The sequence below is a fragment of the Acomys minous genome (genome assembly GCF_964271855.1).
Source record: "Acomys minous genome assembly, chromosome: 15".
Classification (NCBI taxonomy): domain Eukaryota; kingdom Metazoa; phylum Chordata; class Mammalia; order Rodentia; family Muridae; genus Acomys; species Acomys minous.
Genome location: NC_140497.1, coordinates 97,063,876 through 97,087,412, shown reverse-complemented (window position 1 = coordinate 97,087,412; position 23,537 = coordinate 97,063,876). Strand labels below are relative to the sequence as shown.

General features: G+C 40.5%; 1 protein-coding gene across 20 annotated transcripts in view; it reads right to left on the bottom strand.

Moving 5' to 3' along the window:
• Nucleotides 1-245: 245 nt before the first annotated feature.
• CCDC18 (coiled-coil domain containing 18) overlaps nucleotides 246-23,537 on the bottom strand; it is a gene marked incomplete at its 5' end in the record, with an annotated part of 112,471 nt that continues 89,179 nt past the window's right edge. For 11 of the 20 annotated variants that reach the window (XM_084758740.1, XM_084758754.1, XM_084758741.1 and 8 more), the window contains 5 exons: nucleotides 4,659-7,149; nucleotides 11,068-11,268; nucleotides 15,912-16,049; nucleotides 17,748-17,951; nucleotides 20,829-20,972. In XM_084758740.1, the coding sequence (XP_084614866.1) occupies nucleotides 6,508-7,149; nucleotides 11,068-11,268; nucleotides 15,912-16,049; nucleotides 17,748-17,951; nucleotides 20,829-20,972 (1,329 nt within the window). In that variant the 3' untranslated portion in view covers nucleotides 4,659-6,507. Of the gene's footprint in view, nucleotides 986-3,919; nucleotides 4,067-4,657; nucleotides 7,150-11,067; nucleotides 11,269-15,911; nucleotides 16,050-17,747; nucleotides 17,952-20,828; nucleotides 20,973-23,537 lie in introns of those variants that run through there. The other 9 variants (XM_084758748.1, XM_084758737.1, XM_084758750.1 and 6 more) reach the window with 7 other exon arrangements.

Below are 23,537 nucleotides of genomic sequence, written 5' to 3'. Positions count from 1 at the left end.
AGGAAACCGCATAGTAAAAATAAAAGAAATAGAAACAGCAAACTTTTTTAACTTTCAAGAACCCAGGCATTGAAAGTACATGACAAGATGGCAGGTAGACCAGAAAGAAGAGTAAGGAAAAGATATTTTTGTTGTTCTTTTTTGTTCTGGAGAAATTTAAGCACGTAATGTTTTAGTGCATTCTAACTTATAATAAAATACTACTAAATGGAAGGTCATTCTTTTTTTAATTTTTAATTTTTTAAAGATTTATTTATGTAGTATTAGGTATACAGTGCTCTGCCTGCATGTACACCTGCAGAGCAGAAGAGGACATCAGATCACATTATAGATGGGTGTGAGAAAACCACATGGCTGCTGGGCATTAACTTAAGACCTCTGAAGGTACAGTCAGTGCCCTTAACCTCTGAGCCACCTCTCCAGCCCAGAAGGCTATTCTTTCACAGCTCTGGAGATTGGGAAGGCTAAGACTAAGGCCCTGGCTCATTGGTGTCTGGTGAAGGTACACTTTGTTGGCCACAGACAGTAACGTCTTGCTGTGTTCTCTCATAGTAGAAAGGGCAATTGTTTTCCTTAAGCCTCTTGTCCTTAGAGGAAACAGAAGGGATTAATAACATAAGATGCCTGTGGGGTGGGGTGGGCGAGTCCTCCCTGGAGAACTGAGTCTCCTTCCCTGAGCATCCAATGATTGACTCGGCCCTTCATCTAGAGGTGGAGCCTTATGAAATTTCCTCTGCCCATGTGGGCATCCTGACAGGCGGTGTTTGTATGTAAATGTTTTAGGCAACCACACTGTTGCCATTCCATGGGTGCTGCTTTCCTGTCATATCTAGAAGATACTGTCTCACAGCAGCTTCCTCGTCGTCAGCTCTTACATCCTTTAGGTGTAGGGTTTGCATTGTAGATACACCAGTTGGGGTTGGACCGCCTATGGGCGCTTGTTCTTTGCTTTTGATCAGCTGTGGATCTCTGTAATAGTCTCTATCTGGTGAAAAAAGAAACTTCCTAGGTAAGCAGCCTAGATAACCATACCTATGGGCATAGTCAGCCCTAAACACATATAATTATGGGTAACACCTCATGGATCCAGGCTGCATGTATGTATGGATGGATGTATTATAAGCATATACACCTACATACACAGGTAGATATACAGATAACAATAATAAAAAGTCATGAATTTGAGGGAGAGTAGGACATATGGGACAAACTGGAGGCAAGAAAGAAAAGGATAGACAGAAATTATATAAATGTATTACTTATGTATGAAATTCTGTTAAAAAAAAACCAACCAGTTTACTTAGAAGTACACCTAGCTTTCAATGAGGTGACAAATAGATAAAATGAATTCCGATTATGTTTATAATTACTGGGGCAGGAAATCATGGGAGATCTCTTCTTTAGCTGTCCTCCTCCTTAAAGCAGGAAGCTTAGTCATCTGCAAAATATGTATACATCTGTGAGCGACTGCCAAAATGGACTAAGGTTCGACAGAGTTGTAAGCTATACAGGCCAAAAGAACGTCAAGGTTAGCAATGAATACAGCTTATATTAAGTGAGGTTATGCTACTTTACAAAGAGATGCTCAGACTCAGTGGCTTTAAGTAGCAGAAATTATTTCTCACTGATGTAGTAATCTAAGAACTCTGGGTCATCGGGCACCCAGGTTCCTTTGTTTTCCATCCATGGTGTTTTCTGCACCTTCAAGGCTGGGGTTTGGAGGAGAGAGGAGACCATGGGAAATGCACGCCTAACCCTCTGCTACCCCAGCCTGACGTGGTAATATCACTTCTACTCTTGTTCTAACGGCAAGAGTTTGCTGGAGTGGCAGAGAAATGTAAAACCTCATCGCTGACCCAGACAGAACTTACGGGAAAAGGTGGGGAACTGGCTTTAGTGAACGTTAGTCTTTACACAGCGTGGTTGTGCTGCTCTTATTTACTCACTTATTTTTTTCCTAGGTCTAGAACTCGTTATCTCTTTGCCTACGCATTTCAATAATGGGCTTACAGGTGTATGTCCACACAGCTAATGTTTTGTTGTTGTTATTGTTTTTCACAAAAAAAGCAACAACTTTAGTATTAAAGGGAGAAAAACCAAGGCAGTTTATAAGTTCAGTAGTAGCCAGAAGAGGGCACCAGATCTCATTATAGATGGTTGTGAGCCACCATGTAGTTGCTGGGAATTGAACTCAGGACCTTTGGAAGAGCAGCCAGTGCTCTTAACCTCTGAGCCACCTCTCCAGCCCGTTTTGTTTTTTTTGAAACAGGGTTTTTCTGTGTATAAAGGCTGTCCTGGACTCCTTCTGTAGACCAGGCCAGCCAGGAGTACATAATAAGACTGTTTAAAAAAAAAAAAGTCAAATTATTTATAATTAATAATTAGAAATCAGCTGGGTATGGTGGTGCAACCTTTAATCCCAGCACTTCGGAGGCAGAGGCAGATGGATCTCTGTGAATTTGGGGTCAGCCTGGTCTACAAAGTGAGTCCAGAACAGGACAGGGCTACACAGGGAAGCCCTGTCTCGAAAAACCAAAACAAAACAAATTAGTAACCAGCCTTCTTTTGGATTGCTGTCTTCTTACATGAGGCTTTTTGAGATCTGCTTTTAAGATATGCTTTATTGGTTTTCAGGATTTCACTACTATATGACTGTGTGTGGGTGTGTGTGTGTCCTACTCAGGCCTTACTGAACTTAGGTCTACAGGTCCTAATTTATTTTTACTAAGTTTGAGGTACCTTTTCTACCCCATTTCTCTTCTTAACCTTAATGCCCTCCACACACCCTGTATGATGTTTTCATACTTATCCTATCATTTTTTTCTTCTGTTTTTACAGATTGAATATTTTCTATTCATTTGCCTTTTAGGTTAACTAATTTTCTATCATTGCCCCTTGCTTCTGTTAACCTCACACTGGTATTTTAAACTTCCAAATATACGTTTTTTTGATTCTAGGAGTTCTAAATTGGGTCTTATTCAATGATACTGCGTAATACTTCTGGATAGGGCTGGAGAGATGGCTCTGTGGTTAAGAGCATTGGACCCTCTTTCAGAGGACCTGGTTTGACTCCCAGCACCCACGTGGCGACTAATAACATATTATGGGCTGCACTGTCTAGGTCTTCGTGCTAACCCAAAGCTATCACTTAATACTTGCAATAATTAACTTTCTTTAGAATATACAGTTCTATCTTGGTAAATAATTCTGTTTAAAAACCGAATACCGGGGCTGGAGAGATGGCTCAGTGGTTAAGAGCTCTGCCTGCTCTTCCTGAGGTCCTGAGTTCAATTCCCAGCAACCACATGGTAGCTCACAACCATCTACAAGAGATCTGGTGCCCTCTTCCGCAGATAAAGCAGTCAGATACAATAAATAAAATAAATAAATCTTAAAAAAAAAAAAAGCCGGGCGTGGTGGCGCACGCCTTTAATCCCAGCACTCGGGAGACAGAGGCAGGCAGATCGCTGTGAGTTCGAGGCCAGCCTGGTCTACAAAGCGAGTCCAGGATGGCCAAGGCTCCACAGAGAAACCCTGTCTCGAAAAACAAAACAAAACAAAACAAAACAAAACACCCGAATACCATGTCTACTTCATGGGGCTATTTTAAGGATCAAATGAGTTTCAAAATATACAGTATCTACAATAGTTCCTGATAAACAGTAAGTACCCAGTAAGTCTTAAGAGTTTATCACAGAATGATTTGTAAATTCATAAAGGTAATGTTACAAGAAGATATTACAAAAATAGCAAAAATACAGTAGCATGACTTAAAAAAATCAAACACTAAATGTATTTTTAGGTAGTTGAGCCATTATCTTTATATAAAAGACAAAGATGAGGAAATCAGCAGTTTTCACCAAAAATAAACAATAAATTTAGTTAATTTTTACTAAAAATATAATTATATTTTAAAAGGTTTCTTTAAAAATATTAAAATATAAAAAATTTATTAAAAAGTAACATCTTCTATGAAATATGTACTACATACATATAATAAACAGCACAGTACCAATAATTCCATTTTCATGACATAGACGTCTTCTTTTAATTATAATTTTCCTCCCTAGGATAATATAAAATAGATTAATATTATGGATATTAAAATTATATTAATTTAGCATTAAAATCTACCATAACATTCAAGCACATATTCAAAGATAAAGTGGAAAATAATTTAACCCATTAAAAACATCAGAAAATGTTGATAATATATCACATGGTTTTAAAAAAGGGAGTCTGGAGCATATATAGGGACATAGAGTAAAACCAGATTTTCAGCTCCAAGCAGGGGACATAGAAGTGAGATGCAGGGGCTGGAGAGATGGCTAAGCAGTTGAGAGCCTTGCACCTATTTCAAGAGACCCAGGTTTGGTTCCCAGCATTCACTCTGGTGTCTCACAATGTAACCCACCTCCAGATGATCCTATGCTTTCTTCTGGGCTTTGAAGGCATGCATACTCACTTATGCATGAAGCCACATAAAGACACGCTATTGGAGGCTGGTCTGATGAATTTTGGTGCTAATTACTGCTGCTGTCTCTGCCCCACCTATACTTTGCCTAAGAGCCTAATTTACTTGACCAATAAAAGGGGGGGGGACGACGGGACAGGGGGGAGGAGAGAGAGAGGGAGAGAGAGAGAGAGAATATATCAATCTTGGGAGGAGAGGACAGAAGGAAGAAGGCCTCTGAGCCATGGGTTAGGTGGAGGAGAAGCACATGGCTGGCATGGAGGGAGATTTTGGCTCAGATGATGATAATTAGCAAGCATCTGGGATTATGGACGGGAGGTAGCAACCAGATGGTGGCTCACAACCATCTATAATGTGATCTTGATGCCCTCTTCTGGCCTGCAGGCGTTACATGCAGGCAGAGCACTATATATATAAAATAAATAAACAAATCCTTTAAAACAAGATAAAGGGAATTATTTTAAGGTATTATAGCTAGGCAGCATGTTCTGTGGAGCTTTCCTTAGGGGCCACACACGGCTCCTTAGTCCCTTCAGTCATTACCCCAGTGCTTCCCTAGGGCTTGTGGATGATCACCCACCAAACAAATACAGTTGAAGGCAATCCATCTCTAATTGAATAAATTGTATGTCTACCATTTGAAATACTAGATTTTGTATAGCAACTCACTTTAAGTTTCCTGACCTCAAGAATGTTAAAATGCTGTTTTTAAACTGGAAATTAGCACAATACATACTTAATCGTAGGCAAAATGAACTTAAAACTCAGTAGAACATTATTCACAACAAAGAAAACATTTGAGTAGTTTAAGAACTGGACACAGGCAGGCGTGGTGGCTCTGGCCTTTAATCCCAGCCCACGGGAGGCAGTGGCAGGCGGATGGATCTCTGTGAGTTCCAGGCCAGCCTGGTCTACAAAGTTGAGTCCAGGATAGCACCAGGGCTACACAGAGAAACCCTATCTGGAAAAACAAAACAAAACAAAAACTGGCTATTTTTTTTTGAACTGTCATGAACTTCCATGACAGTTGAATAGATAAAATGATATAAAAGTGCATATATAGGCCAGGCGTCATGGCCCATGCCTTTAATCCCAGCACTCCGGAGGAGGAGGCGGGCAGATCGCTGTGAGTTCCAGGCTAGCCAAGACAGGCAAGGCTACACAGAGAAATCCTATCTCGAAAAACAAAAAAAGTGCATATATATGAGCATATATATGTGTGTATGTATACACACACACACACATACACACACAGTCCAATGGCCTACAAAAGAGGGGATAACTTTATCAGTTGTATGGTACTTGCAAGTGTGTCTTGCTCCCCTCCTTTCCTCTATCTCCATGGACTGTCTTTTTTCTTCTTTTCTTCTTCTTTCTTTTTTTTTTTAAAGAGATTTTTTTTCTATTTCTTAAAATGTTTTCCAGTTTAACTATATTGCATCTACACACACACACACACACACACACACACACACACACTGCCCTGACTCTGTTTCCCCTCCTCCCTCTCTCTGATAGGACATCAGTGTATAGTCCTGGCTGGCCTGTAACTCAGAGAGCCATATTGCTTCTTGTTTTTCTTTTTGACACATGCAGCTCAGGATGGTCTGGAAGTTACTCAACCTAGGGATAGTCCTATAATAATACTACACAATATTATTATGCTATTATCCTATATAATGACTCTGGACATGTGACTACCCAGGATGTGCAATGCTGGGGATGAACCCAGGGCTTCAGGCATGGCAGGCAGACACTCTACCATCTTAGAATCTTCAATTTCTTGAATGCTTAAAGTAAGCTGCTTCAGGAAGGATTGCTCCTGTTTCAGCTTATTCCACTGGTTTAACACAGCACTGTGGCTTCAAATATCATCAATATGCTGATGATACCTAACTTTTAAACTTCAGTTTCAGAACCTCAATTGTTTGTAATATCTCCAAGCTACACTGCAAATATTCCCAATTTGAGGAGGCCTGAAACTTCTCAAACATTTTGGATAAAGGAAAGTCAATCTATATAAGACTTTTTTCTCAAGTAATAAACTTATAATCACTGAAGAAAATTATTATTATTATTATTATTATTATTATTATTATTATTATTATTGGTGAGGATCTCCAGCTCATCCTCCTCTGGCTTCTGTCTCCTAAGTGCTCGGGTTCAGGTATGCAACAACATGCCTGGTACAAATTACTTTCCCTGGTAGTGTGTAAAATACATACCTGAGTTAAACCAGCAGTTGTTTGCAGAGAAGACTTTTTTAACAGTCTCACTTCTTTGTTTATGTATCTCAGCATTCCACTAAGAGTACTAAAGTCATTATTTTCAGAACTATCATCTTCTAGGTTATACGGAAGAGGTTTAAATGAGTCTGGCTGGGTGAAAGCCAGGTCTTTATGAGCACCTGCTAATGCTGAAGGCTGCTCTAGCTGCATTTTCTTTAAGTCCTGTAGCAGTTCCTCAGAGAGATCTTCATTGCCATGACTTCTGACACTAAGGTCACTGGCACTAATAGAGCGACGTAGTTTTCTGTGTTTGAAAAATGACAACTGAGAATGTTTGACAAACTCAGGATCTTGAATATCAGGCATAATTGAAGCTGGCAGAAACTTGGTGTCTTCTGTCTTTTCATGTCCAGAAATTCTGGCTTGCAATCTGGTTAATTCTGATTCCTGTAAAAAATTGGTACATAGTGACTGCTTAATATATTTCTGTTTAATAAACTACTTATCAAATAATACACTCTTAGAAGTCATCTTTATCAGCCTTTGTCTCAGTATGGGAACTTTAAAAATAATAGTTCTTGAGAATTTTACAAGTGTTGTTCAAACCTTTTACTACTACAGATAGCTGCATTTTGAGACTATTAAATACTTTTATTTGAAAATTACTTCCAATATGCTAATGAATTTCATGAAAACTGGATTTTCCTTATAGAATATTTTAAAGTTAAACATCTCAGTCTTATATCTATAAGTTTATCTGTGAAAGTATAGAAGTGAACTATTTTTTTCTTAATCTAACATCAACATACATAAAAGGATTACTTCTAGAATTTTTTCTTTTGTTTTTTGTTGTTGTTGTTTTGTTTATTGTTTGTTTTTCCAGACAGAGTGTCTGTGTAGCTTTGACTGTTGTAGACTCGCTTTGAGGCCCAGGCTGGCCTCGAACTCACAGAGATCCACCTGCCTCAGTATGATAGGATTGTAGACATGCCTGGTGGTAATTTCAATTTTGTAAGTGAAATAAGTACCGTAGTCTCTTGTTTACCTGTATTTTCCTCTTCTTTTTGGATAACTAATAAGAATAATTGTTTATCTCGGGAGGCAGAGGTAGGTGGATTGCTGTGAGTTCGAGGCCAGCCTGGACTACAAAGCAAGTCTAGGACAGCCAAGACTACACAGAGAAACCCTGTCTCGAAAAAAAAAGAGAATAACTGTTTACAATGAAATATAGTATGTGGAATGACACTAAGCATAATTAAACTTCTTCTTAGGGGCTGGAGAGGTGGCTCAGAGGTTAAGAGCACTGACTCCTCTTCCAGAGGTCCTGAGTTCATTTCCCAGCAACCACATGGTGGCTCACAACCATCTGTAATGAGATTTAATGCCCTCTTCTGGTGTGCAGGTGAACATGCAGGCAGAACTCTGTGTACTTAATACATAAATAAATCTTTAAAAAAAAAACCCAAGTTTTTTTTTAGGACCAAATGTCACAGTGTAAACATTTTGATATGCCATAATATACCTTCAGGGCACTCATAATTGTCTTAGCTTTGTAGCTGCTCCATAGTAACTGAACCGGAAAAGACCAGCTGCCGCGATGTTAAGTCTTCTCCTTCACTTCTGGTTTTGTTCTCTGCCACTGACTAATGATCTCAATGGAAGTGTTTTTGACTCTTCAGCTACTGGGGTTTTTGTTTGTGTTTGTTTTTAGTCTTTGAGAGGCTATCCTTAAACTATGTGGCCACCAACCGTGATTTGAATTCCTGAGCCTCATGTCTCTCCCTTCTGGGGAGTTCTGGGATTACAGATATGCACCTGCTCGTCTGGTTTCATGCAATGCTGGGGATCACAATCAGGGCTTTGAGCATGCTACACAAGCACTGTACACACTGAGCTACAATCCTAGAATGATTTATACCTGCATCTAATTGCTACAGTTATATCTGCTAAACTCTTAGATTAAGTCTTTATTCTTTCTCTCCTTCGTCCTCTTTAAAAAAAAAAAAAGATTTTTAAAACATTTATTATTATGTATACAGTGCTCTGTCTGCATGTACACCTGCAGACCGGAAGAGGGCTCCAGATCACATTATAGATGGTTGTGAGCCACCATGTGGTTCCTGGGAATTGAACTCAGGACCTTTGGTAGAGCAGTCAGTGTGCTTAACCTCTGAGCCATCTCTCCAGCCCTCTTTTGTCCTCTTTAGTTAAGATATTAGAGCCAGTTGAGGTTGACTAATAGGGAAATTGTTTTTAAACTAGTGCAACACTACATTAGCTACAGTAATTAATCACAGTACATCTTCTAAGATTTCTCCATCTATAGCTTCTTTACGGACTGCTATGTTTAGATAGCTGCAGCGATGGGTCAGCAGATTAAGAGCACTTGCTGCTCTTGCACAGGATGGACTTGGTTTGTAGCAGCCACAGGAAGGCTTACAACCATCCATTATCCCGGCTCTAGATAATCTGGCTCCCTCTTTTGCCTTCTGTGAGTACTGCATGTACACGGTGCACATACAGATACACAGCAAAACACTCACACACAAAAATTAAAATCTTTTCACTGTTCTCATGGATATTATAGAGAAAGTATGCAAAATAATAACTAAATAGAGACACAGTGCAGAATAAATATCCACAATATTTATGCAGAATATTTATCCACAATAAAGATCTATAATTTTGTGTAAGTTATATAAGCTTCCAGAACAACAAAACAAAAAACAGTGTGTGTGTGCATGCATAATACATACATGTTGGTTTGCCTTGAACAGGGGTTCTACCTAGGAACTCACACATGCTGGTGAAGTGTTCTATCACTGAGCTACAGCCCCCAGCAGTAGGAATATTATCTTAATAAAAGCACTAAGTGTGCTCACTCAGCATACATACGCAGTGTTTATTTAGCCTAAACACCCTGTTAATGCAGAAGACTGAACCCACAGCATGACCTCTGTCACTGAGCTATGCTACCGGCCCCTCAATGTAACTTGCTACACATGTCAGCTGTGTTATTCTAAGAATGAGGTACTCGGCCGAGTAAGAACTGGGAACATGTATGAGATGCCAGTCGATTTTATTTCTTTTTCAATAATTTCCGTTTTGCTACCACTCTGTTCTTTTAAGAAGGTCTTCACTGATAACTTTACCGTATATATTAGCAGCTTTAAATGAGCATTTATGCACTCATACTATTAATTTCAAACTCTACACAAACTGCCATAATCAAAACAGATGGACAACCTAAGCCATTTAAAAAAAAATTTCCACATTGGGGCTGGAGAGGTGGCTCAGAGGTTAAGAGCACTGGCTGCTCTTCCGGAGGACCTGAGTTCAATTCCCAGCACCCACATGGTGGCTCACAACCATCTATAATGAGATCTGGTGCCCTCTTCTGGTGTGCAGGTGTACACTGTAAACATTATAAATAAAATAAATCTTTTTTTTTTAACTCTACATTGAAAACCAGTTTTAAAAATTCATAATATAAGCCGGGCAGTGGTGGCACACACCTTTAGTTCCAGCACTTGGGAGGCAGAGGCAGGTGGATCTCTGGGAGTTCGAGGCCAGCCTGGTCTACAGAGTGAGTCCAGGACAGCCAAGGCTAACAGAGAGACCCTGCCTCGAAAAACAAACAAACAAAAAATCTGAATATAATAATCATCTCCTCCTCCTCCTTCTTTTTTTCCCCCCCAAGACAGGGTTTCCTTGTGTAGCCTTGCCTGTCTTAGATTTGCTTTGTAGACCAGCCTGGCCTTGAACTCAAAGTGATCCTCCTGCCTCTGTCTCCCAAGTGCTGGGATTAAAGGCGTGCACCACCAGGCTCAGCTTTAATCTTCTATTTTCACTTTGTAATTTTCTTTCTTTCTTTCTTTCTTTCTAAAGATTTATTTATTAGTATGTATACAGTGTTCTGCCTGGATGTACACCTGCAGGCCAGAAGAGGGCATCAGATCACATTGTAGATGGTTGTGAGCCACGATGTGGTTGCTGGGAATTGAACTCAGGACCTTTGGAAGACCAGGCGGAGCTCTTAATCACTGAGCCATCTCTCCAGCCCCTCTTTGTAATTTTCAAGGGAACTTTATTGATTTAGCTTTTTAAAATGCTTCAGCTTTTTAAAAAGGGCACATTGGTTATAGAATCCAAAAGAGTAAATGTTATAAATGGAAGTGTTTATATTTAAACATATATAAATTATTTTATGGTGATATCATATTAATATTTCATACTTGTTTTCTAAAAAGGATATATTTTATTTCAAGTCAATAATTTGTCATGAAGACCTCAATAATGAGAAAAGGGAAAATAAGTCATTTGTTTTGCACAAGCATATTTCATTACTTTTATACGCTTACTTACTTTAATAAGTAATGCTTCATTTGCAGCTTCAATGACTTCGTTCCTGTCTTGAACTTGCTGATGCAAACTGCTTACAGTGTCCTGGGCTTCCTCTAGTTCTAGCTTTGCTTTCTCTAGTTGTTCATTTAGTTGTTGAACGGAAGTCTTTTGAGAGTCAGCAGAAACCTTCCACTTTGCATGGTTCTCCTGATGTGAAATCATCTTTATCATCCCAAAATTGTAAAAAGAAAACAGGATGGAGGTGCTTTAAACAACACTACTACTATTATTTTTCCTTAAAAGAGATCAAATTTATAGCTAGAAACAGCTGATTTTTACAATAAATGCAATCCTTAAGGGAAAAAAAAAAAGGACACACACTCCTACACTTAACAGTTAACCATGTACCACACTTGGATTCTGATTTATATAAATAAACTATAAAGAAATCTTCAAGACAATTGGAATAATCTGAGAAACAACTGTACCTTTAATATAAGGAAAATATTCTCATAGTTGGGTATATAGTAGTGCATGTTTTTAACCCCAGCACTCCAGAGGCAGAGGCAGGTGGATCTCCTTGCATTCCAGGACAACCAGGGCTTCTATAGAGAGACCTTGTCTCAAAAAACAAACAACAACAAAAACCCAAAAGAAAAAAAGAAAGGAAGAAAGAAAATACTGCAAGTCAGACATCTTTGGCTTCAGGTCATAATGTCAGTGGTGTTGAGCAGCAGACAGCAAATTAAAAATGGATGTTGAGGTAGGAAAGATAGAGAAACAGAACAGTGTGTGCTACAGAGAGACGTGCTGGAGACATGGTGACAGTGACAGCGGAGAGGCTGAGGTTGACATGTTGTCATTGCCCTGTAAGGTCCAAGGGATGGTGTGCAACAGTTCATGCAGACTCAGCCCCCAAACCTGCTGCTTCCCAGCCGTGGGTTCCCCCTGGCTCTGGGCCACGGGAAGAAGAAAGATCTGGATTTGACCTCCGTGAAGGAGCACGATGGCCCACGTTGGTGTCTGTGGTCTGTGCTGCTGCCCCAGTCTGCAAAGATCCATGTGGACGTATGCAGTCTGCCACTGGCTGATGCCTTAGGCCTTGCTGCCTGGGGTGAGGGGAGAGGGAGTGGGGCAGGCATGCTGATGTGAGTGTTAAGTGTAACCACCACCTGACGCCATGTTGAAGCCCAGGGTTTGTACAGTCACTGTGTTACCATGCAGATGTTCATGGTCTGGGCTGCTGCCTGAAGCCATGTTGATGTTTGAGGGTACGAGAGAGCTGGCCCTGCCCTCACAGGCCCACAGCATGTGGAGGCAGGCAGGGCATGAGTGCTGGCTCCACTCCATGGTGCAGGGACAGGGAGCTGGCCACTAGGAATCTGACCATGCTCCAGTAAATATATGGACAACACAAAATGGACTTTGTTTTATCCTCTTTTCTTCTTTCTTTCTTTTTTTTTTTTTTTTGCGCGGGGTGGGGGGGATGTGGAAGGTGGGGAGCAGGCATGGGAGGACTGGCAGGTCAGAGTGATTGAGGTGCATAAGAGATTCCTAAGTAATACTTTAAAGAAGGATGATGTTGAGAATGCCAAGATTTTTTGTTCCAAAGTGTGCCCAGGGCTACAGTGTGGAAAAAGGAGGCAAGAATAACACTGGACCAAATTTCTATGCTCTGCTTGGGTAGAAGATGGGTCAGGCCATCTCATGTAATAAGCACAAGGAGGCATCACGTGGGGAGAGGGCACCCCGATGGAGTATTGGGAGCACCCCAGAAGCACATCCATGTACCACCTGACCTTCAGAGTTAAGAGGGCAGTGTGCTGGCTAGCCATGTGTGAGCTTGATACACGCTAGAGTCACTGCAAAGAAGGGAGTGAAATTTCTCAATTCCTCAATTAAGAAAATGCCTCCGTAAGACTGGGCTATAGACAAGTCTGTAGGGTATCTTCTCAATTAGTGGTTAATGTGGGAGGGGCCACCCCTGGGCAGGAGTCCCTGGGTTCTATAAGAAAGCGGGCTGAGCCAGTGAGCAGCACCCTCCACTGCCTCTGCATCAGCTCCTGCCCTGACTTCCTTTCATGATGAACAACAATGTGGCCGTGTAAACCAAATAAACCCTTTCCTCCCCATCTTGATTTTGGCCATGGTGTTTCATCATAGCAATAGTGATCCCGAGTAAGACGGAGAAAGTGCAGGCCTAATAGCTTATTTTAAAAGGCTACTAAAGCCGGGCGTGGTGACACACCCCTTTAATCCCAGTACTTGAGAGGCAGAGCAGGTGGATCTCTGTGAGTTCAAGGCCACCCTGGTCTACAAAGTAAGGATGTTACACAGAGAAACCCTGTCTGGAAAAAATATAAATAAATAAATAAATAAATAAATAAATAGCCACAAAGGAGTAATTGAAACTGCCTGATTACAAATGTCTCATAGCTTTTAATGTATACCATAATTTAATTCATATACCAGAATTAAAATCATAAATAACTAACAGAATATTTTTGTTGGACAGTCCTATTTCAGGTAAAATTGGCTCACAGTAATATGGATATGATTTTTTTAAACAAACCTGTTTCGCTCCATGAATACTGCTGTTACTGGAGTCATTGTGGAACGAGCACTGCGACACCAGTGAGAGAAGAGCTGTCCCGGGTGGACCAGACACAGCGAGGGCAGCTCCTGAAAGGCAGTGGCCTGGATCCAGCCTGCATTCTCACTTTATACCCTGAGACCACCACAAGGAGGGACAGGCAGGCAGGCTTCCACAGAAGCACACACTGTAGCCAGCAAGTTGTTAAGGACAATGACTCACTGCTTCAGATATTTTTCCAGGTTACTGTTTCAGGTAGCAAGTGAAATCATGCATGGCATATTTTACAAGCAATGCTTTACGTAAACCACTAAATAAATCAATAAATGAGTATCTAAGAATTAGTCTTTTTTACCTTATTATACCTGATTATAATTGCTTTCTTTTTCATTGGACTAAATAGTGTTCAACTTTCCACAAAGATGGGGGATGCCACCTCAAATCCTTTACTTAATTTATATTATATTTATGTAACTGGTTGTATAAATGTATGTAAACACGGTGGAAACATCTCTTTAGATGTCTCAGAACCAAGCAGAAGACTCACTTGTATTCGCTGGCCTCTGGTACAGGCAATTGGGCTATCAGGAAGCAACTGTCTACTTTGCTGTTGTTGCTTGAGACAGAAACTACACAGTTTCTCTGTGTAGCCTTGGCTGTTTTCGATTCACTCTGTAGACCAGGCAGATCTCAAACTCATCTACCCCCTGGGTCCTGGCTCCCCGCCAGAGTCAGGTGTGGGCTCGCTCACACGGTGTGCGCCCTAAGTTGGACCAGTCATTGATTGGCCCCTCCCACCTCGCCTGGGTTGCAGTCATAGTCTTAACTGCTGAGTCTCCAACCCTAAAAGTTATTTTATCTTTAGTTTGTATTTGTGTGATTATTTTGCTGCATGTATGGATGCCTGCGGCTCATGGAGGTCAGAAGAGGGTATCAGCTCCCCTAGGAACTGGAGTCACAGTCTCTGGTGAGCTCTTATGTGGGAGCTGGGACAGGAACCTGGGTCCTCTACAAGAGCAGCATTTCAGCTGAGCTCCAGCTCCTAGAACCATTAAACAATATGTGAGCCATGTGCTTGTAATAAATTTTAGGTAATTTACAAAATTAATGGCTGAACATGAATAACTACAGATTAAGAAATACAGCCAGGTGTGGTGGCGCACGCCTTTAATCCCAGCACTTGGGAGGCAGAGGCAGGTGGATCGCTGTGAGTTCGAGGCCAGCCTGGTCTACAAAGTAAGTCCAGGACAGCCAAGGCTACACAGAGAGACCCTGTCTCAAAAAACAAAAACAAAAACAAACAAACAAAAAAGAGACCCCACTACAGTGTCTTGAATGTTATCAAATTATCAATCAGAAGTTTAATACAAAGCTAGGCATGGTAACACACATCTTTAATCTCAGCACTAGTGAGGCAGAGGCAGTGGATCTTTGTGAGTTTGAAGCCTACCTGGTCTACATAGGATAGGCAGAGCTATACAGTAAGACACTGTTTCAAAGAAAAAAGTAAATAAAATTTTAATATAAATGCATTTGTAGCCTTTGTTTTACAGGGGGGAAAAAAGTGCTTTCTTAGCACTAAACTCAACGCCAACCTCAAGCAATGTTTTTAGAATATATACAAAGATTTGGGGTAATATTTTCATTTTTTAAAATGTATTTTTATTTAGTATGCACTGGTGTTTGTCCTGCATGTATGTCAAACATTTTAAAAGAATAAAAAAATATTCTAATTAATAACACTGTTCATTTTTATAAAGGTTAAGAATATATTGCTAAAACGTCTCTAGTATTGCTTCCCTAACTATCAGAACAGACATTAGAAATTACAGAGTACTTTCTGATCACATAAACTGGTTATGTCTATAATAAGTATTTCCAATTTGTTTTTCACAAGTTCTGCAGTCAATGACAATGAGTCAGGCTCTAAGCTAAGAATGTCACATATAAGGATTAACTGATTCCTTATGATAGCTCTATGAGATAGCTACCGTCATTTTATACATCTGCGAGAGGTTAAATAACTTATACAAGGTCATAGTTATGAAACAAGATTTGGATTCAGGATGCCTGCTTCAGGAACTAGACCTCTTTCTTAACTTTAGAGCACATTAGCCTTTTAAGTGCAGGCATATTAAGGGCAAGGCATGAATTTAGCTTAAAATGAAGATTACAATGTATAGTTTTACAACAAACACTTCTAGATTCAAACTTTCATCCTAATAAGTCAGTTCATTTTAGTGGGCCTGACACAAATTTAATTTTTCTTTACCTCCATATGATATGCTTCTTTGAGAGATTCTACTTCTGAGGATAATTTCTTTATTTCTGCTTGCATTCTTGCTTCTAAGTGAGCTTCACGTACTTGAGAAGCCCCGAGTTCTTCAGCCAAACGATTTCCATGAGATTCCTTTAAAAATGACATATTTAATAAGTTATATAGGTAGTTTATTTGGCTTATTATGGCTAAATCAATTCAGTGCCTTAATGGAAGCAAGCTAGTCTTTACGCAAACACATATGCCAAACTAGCTCATCATACTGTACACCTTCAAATACAGACACTTCAGAGATGACCTACAGACGCCCCAGGGCACACGGGCTTCATGAGCTCCACCGAACAACACTTCGGCAATAATCATCTCCATTTTGGCAGGTGACAGCGGCTTTTAGGTGTGTCTACGTATGTGTGTGTGGGTTTTTTTCCACCATATGGATTATTTGCTTTTTTACAAGAACAATGTGTATTGTTTTTTTAATTCTTTTTTTTTTTCCCTTTGGTTTTTTGAGACAGGGTTTCTCTGTGTAGCCTTGGCTGTCCTGGACTCACTTTGTAGACCAGGCTGGCCTCGGACTCACGGCGATCCGCCTGCCTCTGCCTCCCAAGTGCTGGGATTAAAGGTGTGTGCCACCACGCCCGGCTCTTGTTTTTTAATTCTATAGAGGTGTTTTGGCCTGAGCTCGTGGCCAGCCTGGTCTAAAAAGTGAGTCCAGGACAGCCAGAGCTGTTACACAGAGAAACCCCGTTTTAGGGGGCGGGGGGAAAGAAGGGCATAAATGAGAGAAAAGTAGATACCTTGTTCCCCTTCTTAGGTAAACATCCAAGTATCTGTTATATTGCTAATAAATGTTCCAACATATTCTTAATTGCTTTAATAATCCAGAAATATGAATAAAAATACAGCTAAGCCTCACAAAAGCAAAAGGTAAAACTGTTTTTGTTTGTTTGTTTGGTTTAATTTTTTGAGACAGGGTCTCTCTGTGTAGCCTTGGCTGTGCTGGACTCACTTTGTAGACCAGGCTGGCCTCAAACTCACAGATCTGCCTGCCTCTGCCTCCTGAGTGCTGGGATTAAAGGCGTATGTCCAGCTCAGGTAAAAATGTTTTAACTATATTCCTATGAGTTAGTTAAGTATAAGAGAAAACAGAAAATGACATGATTTTCAGAATAAAACTTAACATTTTCTCAAGGTCTAAGTAATTAACCCTATTATATCAATCTTAATTCTCTTTAAATGAATTATTAATTTCTGAGAAAAAAATTTTTATTAGTACTCTTAATTTTTTTTTTTTTTTGAGAAAGGGTTTCTCTGTGTAGCCTTGACTATCCTGGACTTATTTTGTAGATCAGGCTGGCCTCGAATTCACAGCGATCCACCTGCCTCTGCCTCCCAAGTGCTGGGATTAAAGGCATGTGTCACACCGCTCAGCTTGTACTCTTGATTTTTAATAATACATTACCATTACAACGCTTCTGAACTAAAGTTCTTGTAAAAGTTAGAAAATTTGACAGTTTTAATTTAGAAGTTGGCTTAAACACATCTAAAACCATCGGAAAAAAATTGTATCAGTATGTACATAACATAAAAATGAGTACTTTTAAATAGGATCCCACAATGTAGCCCAGGTTAACCTCCAACTAGAGATTCCCTATTTGAGCTGACGGAGTACTGGACTACGGATGTGAATTACCACACTTGGTTCTATCACTTTTCACCACTTTTAAGTGGACAATTTGGTAACATTAGAAACATTCACACTGAAGTGCAACACAGTGGCTCGGTGAGGAGCTAACACTCCAAGCTCTCCGTAATATAGACGAGGGTCACCTTCTCCCTAGAGAGCTGCGTCATGTCCTCCAGCTCACTAGCGAGCCGGTCCACTTCCCTCTGCGCTTGCACTTCCTGGCGACGAGCCTCTAGCAGCTGGGAGTGCGAGCTCTGCATCTGCTCTTGGGTTAGCCTCAGTTCGTGCCCCAAGTCAATGAGCTCCTTGTACTGGGTAGCAATGTACTCTTCCTGTTCTTTCATAACCTGAAAAGCAGAAGACATTTGCAGGTTTCAAAATGAAATAGTTATTAAAATATATAGCTATGATTGACTTCTTGCTTTTCATAAGAGAATTTCCCTACAATTATAAAACTTACAATAAAAAAGGAACATCTCCCACTATAAGCTACCATTTTAAAACCTTAATCACAGTAAAATGACAAAATTCATAAACTGGGAACTTTTTTCACTTAGGGATTAAACCCAAAGTTTCTAGATGCTAAACAAGTGCTCTGCCACTGAGACACATCTCCAACCTCTTTTTAAAATGGTGTTTTGAAGCCGGGTGTGGTGGCGCACGCCTTTAATCCCAGCACTCGGGAGGCAGAGGCAGGCAGATCGCTATGAGTTCAAGGCCAGCCTGGTCTACAAAGCGAGTCCAGGACAGCCAAGGCTACACAGAGAAACCCTGTCTTGAAAACAAGCAAACAAACAAAAAAAACAGAAACAAAACCCCTGTATTTTGAGAGAAGATTGCCCAGACTCATCCCAAACTTGTGGTCTTCCTGTCTCGCTGTTCTGAGTAGCTTACTCTAGCTGCAGCATGTACCTCAGGAGCTTTCTTTCCGCATCTGCCTCAGTCGGGATGCTTCAATCCGAGCCTCTAGAATACTGAGAGTGCAGAATCACGCTCCCACCCCCTGAGAAACTCTCATCTGCATGGCTTCAATGCACATAGTTATATAACCCCCTATCACAAGACATAGAGTATTTTGAAAACATCAAATACTATGGCCAGAAAAACAAACAAAACCTCCAAATCCTAATGTTTGAGTATCCAAACTGAGCTATACAGTGAGAGCCTGCCGACAAAACAGTGAGAGGAGCTGCGTATACAGCACACTTGGTAGAGTATTTGACTAACATTGCCCAAAACCCTGGGTCCTCTCAGCACCACATGAAACCAAGTGTGCTAGAGCACAGTGTAATCCCAGCGCCTGGAGGGAGTAGGAGGAGACAGGAACAGAGCTTCACGTCATCTTCCACGACACAGGAAGTTCAAACTAGTCTAGGCTACGTAAGACCTTGTCTCAAAAAACAAAACAAAACCCCAAACAAACAAAATAATAACAAGTGGATGGCTCCTGAGAAATGCCCTCTTAAGAAATAATACTCAAATTGTTTTCAGGCCTATACACACATGAGTGCATACACCATAAATAAGTATTACTTATGGTTTATGTATTTATTTATTGGCATAGAATATAGAATTAAAATTCACCATTAATCTATGCAGCTGGGTTGTGAATTTTCTTTGTCACTGCAGCTATGAGTTCCTCTGAAATATTATTAAATTAATCATTTAAATTCCTAGAAAAGGACAGCTTAAATACATCTGATCTGAGGGCTGGAGAGATGGCTCAGTGGTTAAGAGCACTGTCTGCTCTTCCAGAGGTCCTGAGTTCAATTCCCAGCAACCACATGGTGCCTCACAGCATCTATAATGTGATCTGATGCCCTCTTATGGACTGCAGGTGTACGTGTAGGCAGAGCACTGTATATATAATAATAAATAAACATTAAAAAAAAACATTTCTGACCTGGAAAATCAAAATCTGGAATATTCAAAAAAAAAAAAAAAAGCAAAAGACAACATTGAGTATTAATTTGAAAGAGGTAAAAATTTCACACTGTGAAACTGTTTAATAAATAAACTTAGTAAAAATAGTCTATAAAAGTAGCTAAAATCTTTTGATAAGGAAAACTCAACTTCTTAGGAAAAAAAGAAATGTAAAGTCAGTTCTAATTCCGCACAGTGAGGCAGGTTAGACATAATGGCACTGACTTGAAGGAAGAAAAGGGGGAAAGTCATTATTAACTAGGAGGGTCCTGGTATTGGGCATGGCGGCCCAAGATGTAAATGAGGAAAACTGACTGTGCAAATACTTTTAGTCATTCACTGTTAGGGATGTGATGTGACATTTCCATCTCGCTGTTTTGCAAATTTGCTCTTAGAGACTCTGCTTGACTTATGTTTATTAATTACCTCAACAAATAACCTGTGCTTACTATAGGATAATACCCAGCTCTGGGTGGTCAGGGAACAGGAGTGAAAAAAAGAGACAAAATGCCTTTCTTAACATAGTTTACATTCTATAGGGAGAGAGAGAATTAATAAAACACAATAGCTATTGCTGAAATTACAACAATTGAGTCTTTGGCAATGAAAAAGCTGCATCCGTTAGAGCAGAAAGAAACAAGGCCACGGTTAACAGGACCACGGTGTGGAACAGATACACGGAGGTGCCAGGGGCTCTGCTCCTCTGGCGACACAGCGCACCGGCGGAAATAACACTCAGTTGTCATTTGTCAGTTTCTGGGTGAAGTTCCTCAAGCCCCTGTAACTCGTTAGCATCTATATCTACAATTCCACTACATAGTGTATTTATAGTGATTATTTATTGACACAAAAGCGTATACTGTGGATTTATTATGTAAAATATAACACAACAAAGTTATGGAATCAAGGTACCTAAGACAGCGTCCTTGCCCGTAACAAGGCCAGCACATAATAAATTGTTTTTAAGGTCAAAAGAAGTAATAGCATCTGACACAAATAACTAATTCTTTTTCCTTTTTTTTTTTTTTTTTTTTGTTTTTTTTTTGTTTTTTGAGACAGGGTCTCTCTGTGTAGTCTTGGCTGCTCTGGACTCACTTTGTAGACCAGGCTGGCCTCGAACTCACAGCGATCCGCCTACCTCTGCCTCCCGAGTGCTGGGATTAAAGGCGTGCGCCACCACGCCCGGCAAATAACTAATTTTTTAAAAACTTGGGGCACAGTTTCTATATTTTAAAACCAAGGTGTTTAAAGCATATTATTCATTTCACTACTTTTTTCTTATGTGGAAAAAATGTACTTACACTTTCCACTTCTTTCACTCTTTGTTGTGCTCTTTCCGTTTCCTTTTTCAGCTGACTTATCTCCTGCTCGCTTTGGAGCATTATAAACTCCTTTTCCCGAAGCTGCTCTTTGGCATTTTGCAACTTTTCACTTAGACTTTCTATCTGAATTTTAAAAAGATCACCGTTATTCACTCAACTAAGAAAACATAATTTGCCAGGTGTGGTGGCACACACCTTTAATCCCAGCACTTGGGAGGCAGAGGCAGGTGGATCGCTGTGAGTTCGAGGCCAGCCTGGTCTACAAAGTGAGTCCAGGACAGCCAAGGCTACACAGAGAAACTCTGTCTCAAAACCACCACCACCCCCCAAAAAAGAAAACACAACTTACTCAGGGTTGTGTTCTAAATTAAACTTTAAACACTTATGACTGAAATATGTAAAAGCAGGCAAAGCATGGAGTTACACACCTGGGACCCCAGCATTCTGGAGGCAGGAGGATAACAAGTTCCAAGTCAGACGAGACGATGCTATTGGGCTTCAAGCCTGGGACAAGCACCCGGTGCCTTTCCAACCACAGCCGACCTCCTGGCTCTCCGAGCATCTGTTACAGTGCGTGTCTGGCACACTCCACCCTCTCTACCCTGAACTTTCCAACCCTGGGCAGGGGCTTCTCTCTCCTTCACTATAGAATCCAGGTATTTTGGCTCCCTCACGTCTCTCTCCTCCCCCTCTCTCTGTGTGTGCACTTTTCATCTCCCACTGTGTGGCAACTTCTCTGGCCCAGTTCTTTGGGACCAGTGAATCTGCTGAGAGATGCTCCCAATAAACCTATACTTAAATATTTTAATGTCGTGAATTAGCTCATTTCACCACCAAACAAGTTTTCAGCACCCATATGGTGGCTCACAACCATTGTTAATACCACATTCGGAGGATCTGATGCTCACTTCTGACCTCTGTGAGCACCTGGCATGTATTGTGAGGTTTTCATGGACCACACTTGAGGTTTATTATATTAATAAAGGCACAGAGACATCTATATAATTTAAGGCTGTTGCCCTTTTGCTGGGGCAGTCTCTCAGCTAGATTCTAATTTATCTTTTTTTTTTTAATTAAATATGCAGTGTTTTGTCTGCACGCCAGAAAAGGGCACCAGATCTCATAATAGATGGGAATTGAACTCAGGACCTTTGGAAGAGCAGGCAGTGCTCTTAATCTGTGCCATCTCTCCAGCCCCCTCCCCGCCCCACTTTTAAAGATTGATTTATTATTATGTGGCAGTGTTCTGCCTGCATGTACACCTGCCCACCAGAAGAGGGCACCAGATCTCACCATAGATGGTTGTGAGCCACCATGTGGTTGCTGGGAATTGAACTCAGGCCCTCTGGAAGAGCAGACAGTGCTCTGAACCCCTGAGCCACCTCTCCAGGCTCATTTGATAAGCATTACCAAGATGTTTAACTGTTTATCTTTTAAAAGAGGTAACTGTGTTTGAGATTAGCTGCTCCTAGCTTATCCTAACTTGGCCACCATTGCCTTTCTCATGAGGTTCTCACTGCGGTCCCCTCTGCCTCTACCACCTCCTAAATCCATCAGCTTCTGCCTACAACTCTGGCTGCCTGGAACTCCTGCCCTTACATCCTGCTCCAACTCCAGCTACCAGCTCTTTAGTATGTAAAAAGCCACATTCCTGTACCTCCCAAGTGCTGGGACTAAAGGTGTGTACCACACGCAGAGAAGAAAAGTGCAGTTTAGCATTTAGTTTTATGTGAGTGGGTGTTTGCACGTATGTTTGTGTATCATGTGTCCTCACGTGGTCAGAAAGCAGCACCAGATCCCTGAGAACCGGAGTTCCATGTTTGTGAGATGTCATGTGCCTGCTGGGAACTGAACCTAGGTCCCCTACAAAAGCAGTAAGCACTCTTCACAACTCAGCCATCTCTCTTGCCCCAGAAAAATAATTTTTTTCTACTTTGATTCCAGGTGTTTGGTTTTGTTGCTATTCTGTGACAGGGTCTTGCAATGCTGGGTGCTCTGCAAGAACAACAAGGCACTTAGCGGCCAAGCCGTTTCTCCAGTGCCATCACTCCTCTCTGAGATGACTCCACCTATAAGAGCAAATAGCAATACTTGCTTTTCTGTTTGTGGCTTATTTCCATTTACATAACAATTTCCATTTCCATCCATTTTCCTACGGATGACTATGGAACCAAAAAAAAAAAAAAAAAAAAAAGACAAAAATCATGTAGAGTAAGTTATGATGCTAAAGATTTGAGTAAAGATAGAAATAATAATTTAATTATAAAAAAGAAAGGCGGCAGAAAAGGAAAGATGTTATGTTAAAAGGAAAAAAGAAAAAATTAGAAATATGGAATAAGAAGAGCAAGAGATGAAATTTCTAATCATGCATAAGTAAAATGTAAACAAAATAAGAGGATAAATATAAAAACTGTATAAGCTGGAGTTTTTTTACAACTAGATAAACAATGTTAAAAATATAGGGCTGGAGAGATGGCTCGGTGGTGAAGAGCACTGACTGCTCTTCCAAAGGTCCTGAGTTCAATTCCCAGCAACCACATGGTGGCTCACAACCATCTATAATGTGATCTGATGCCTTCCTCTGGCCTGCAGATGTACATGCAGGCAGAGCACTGTATATGTAATAAATAAATATTTTTCAAAATATAATAATGAGGAGGAAAACATAGGCATAAAAAAGGGAGTATA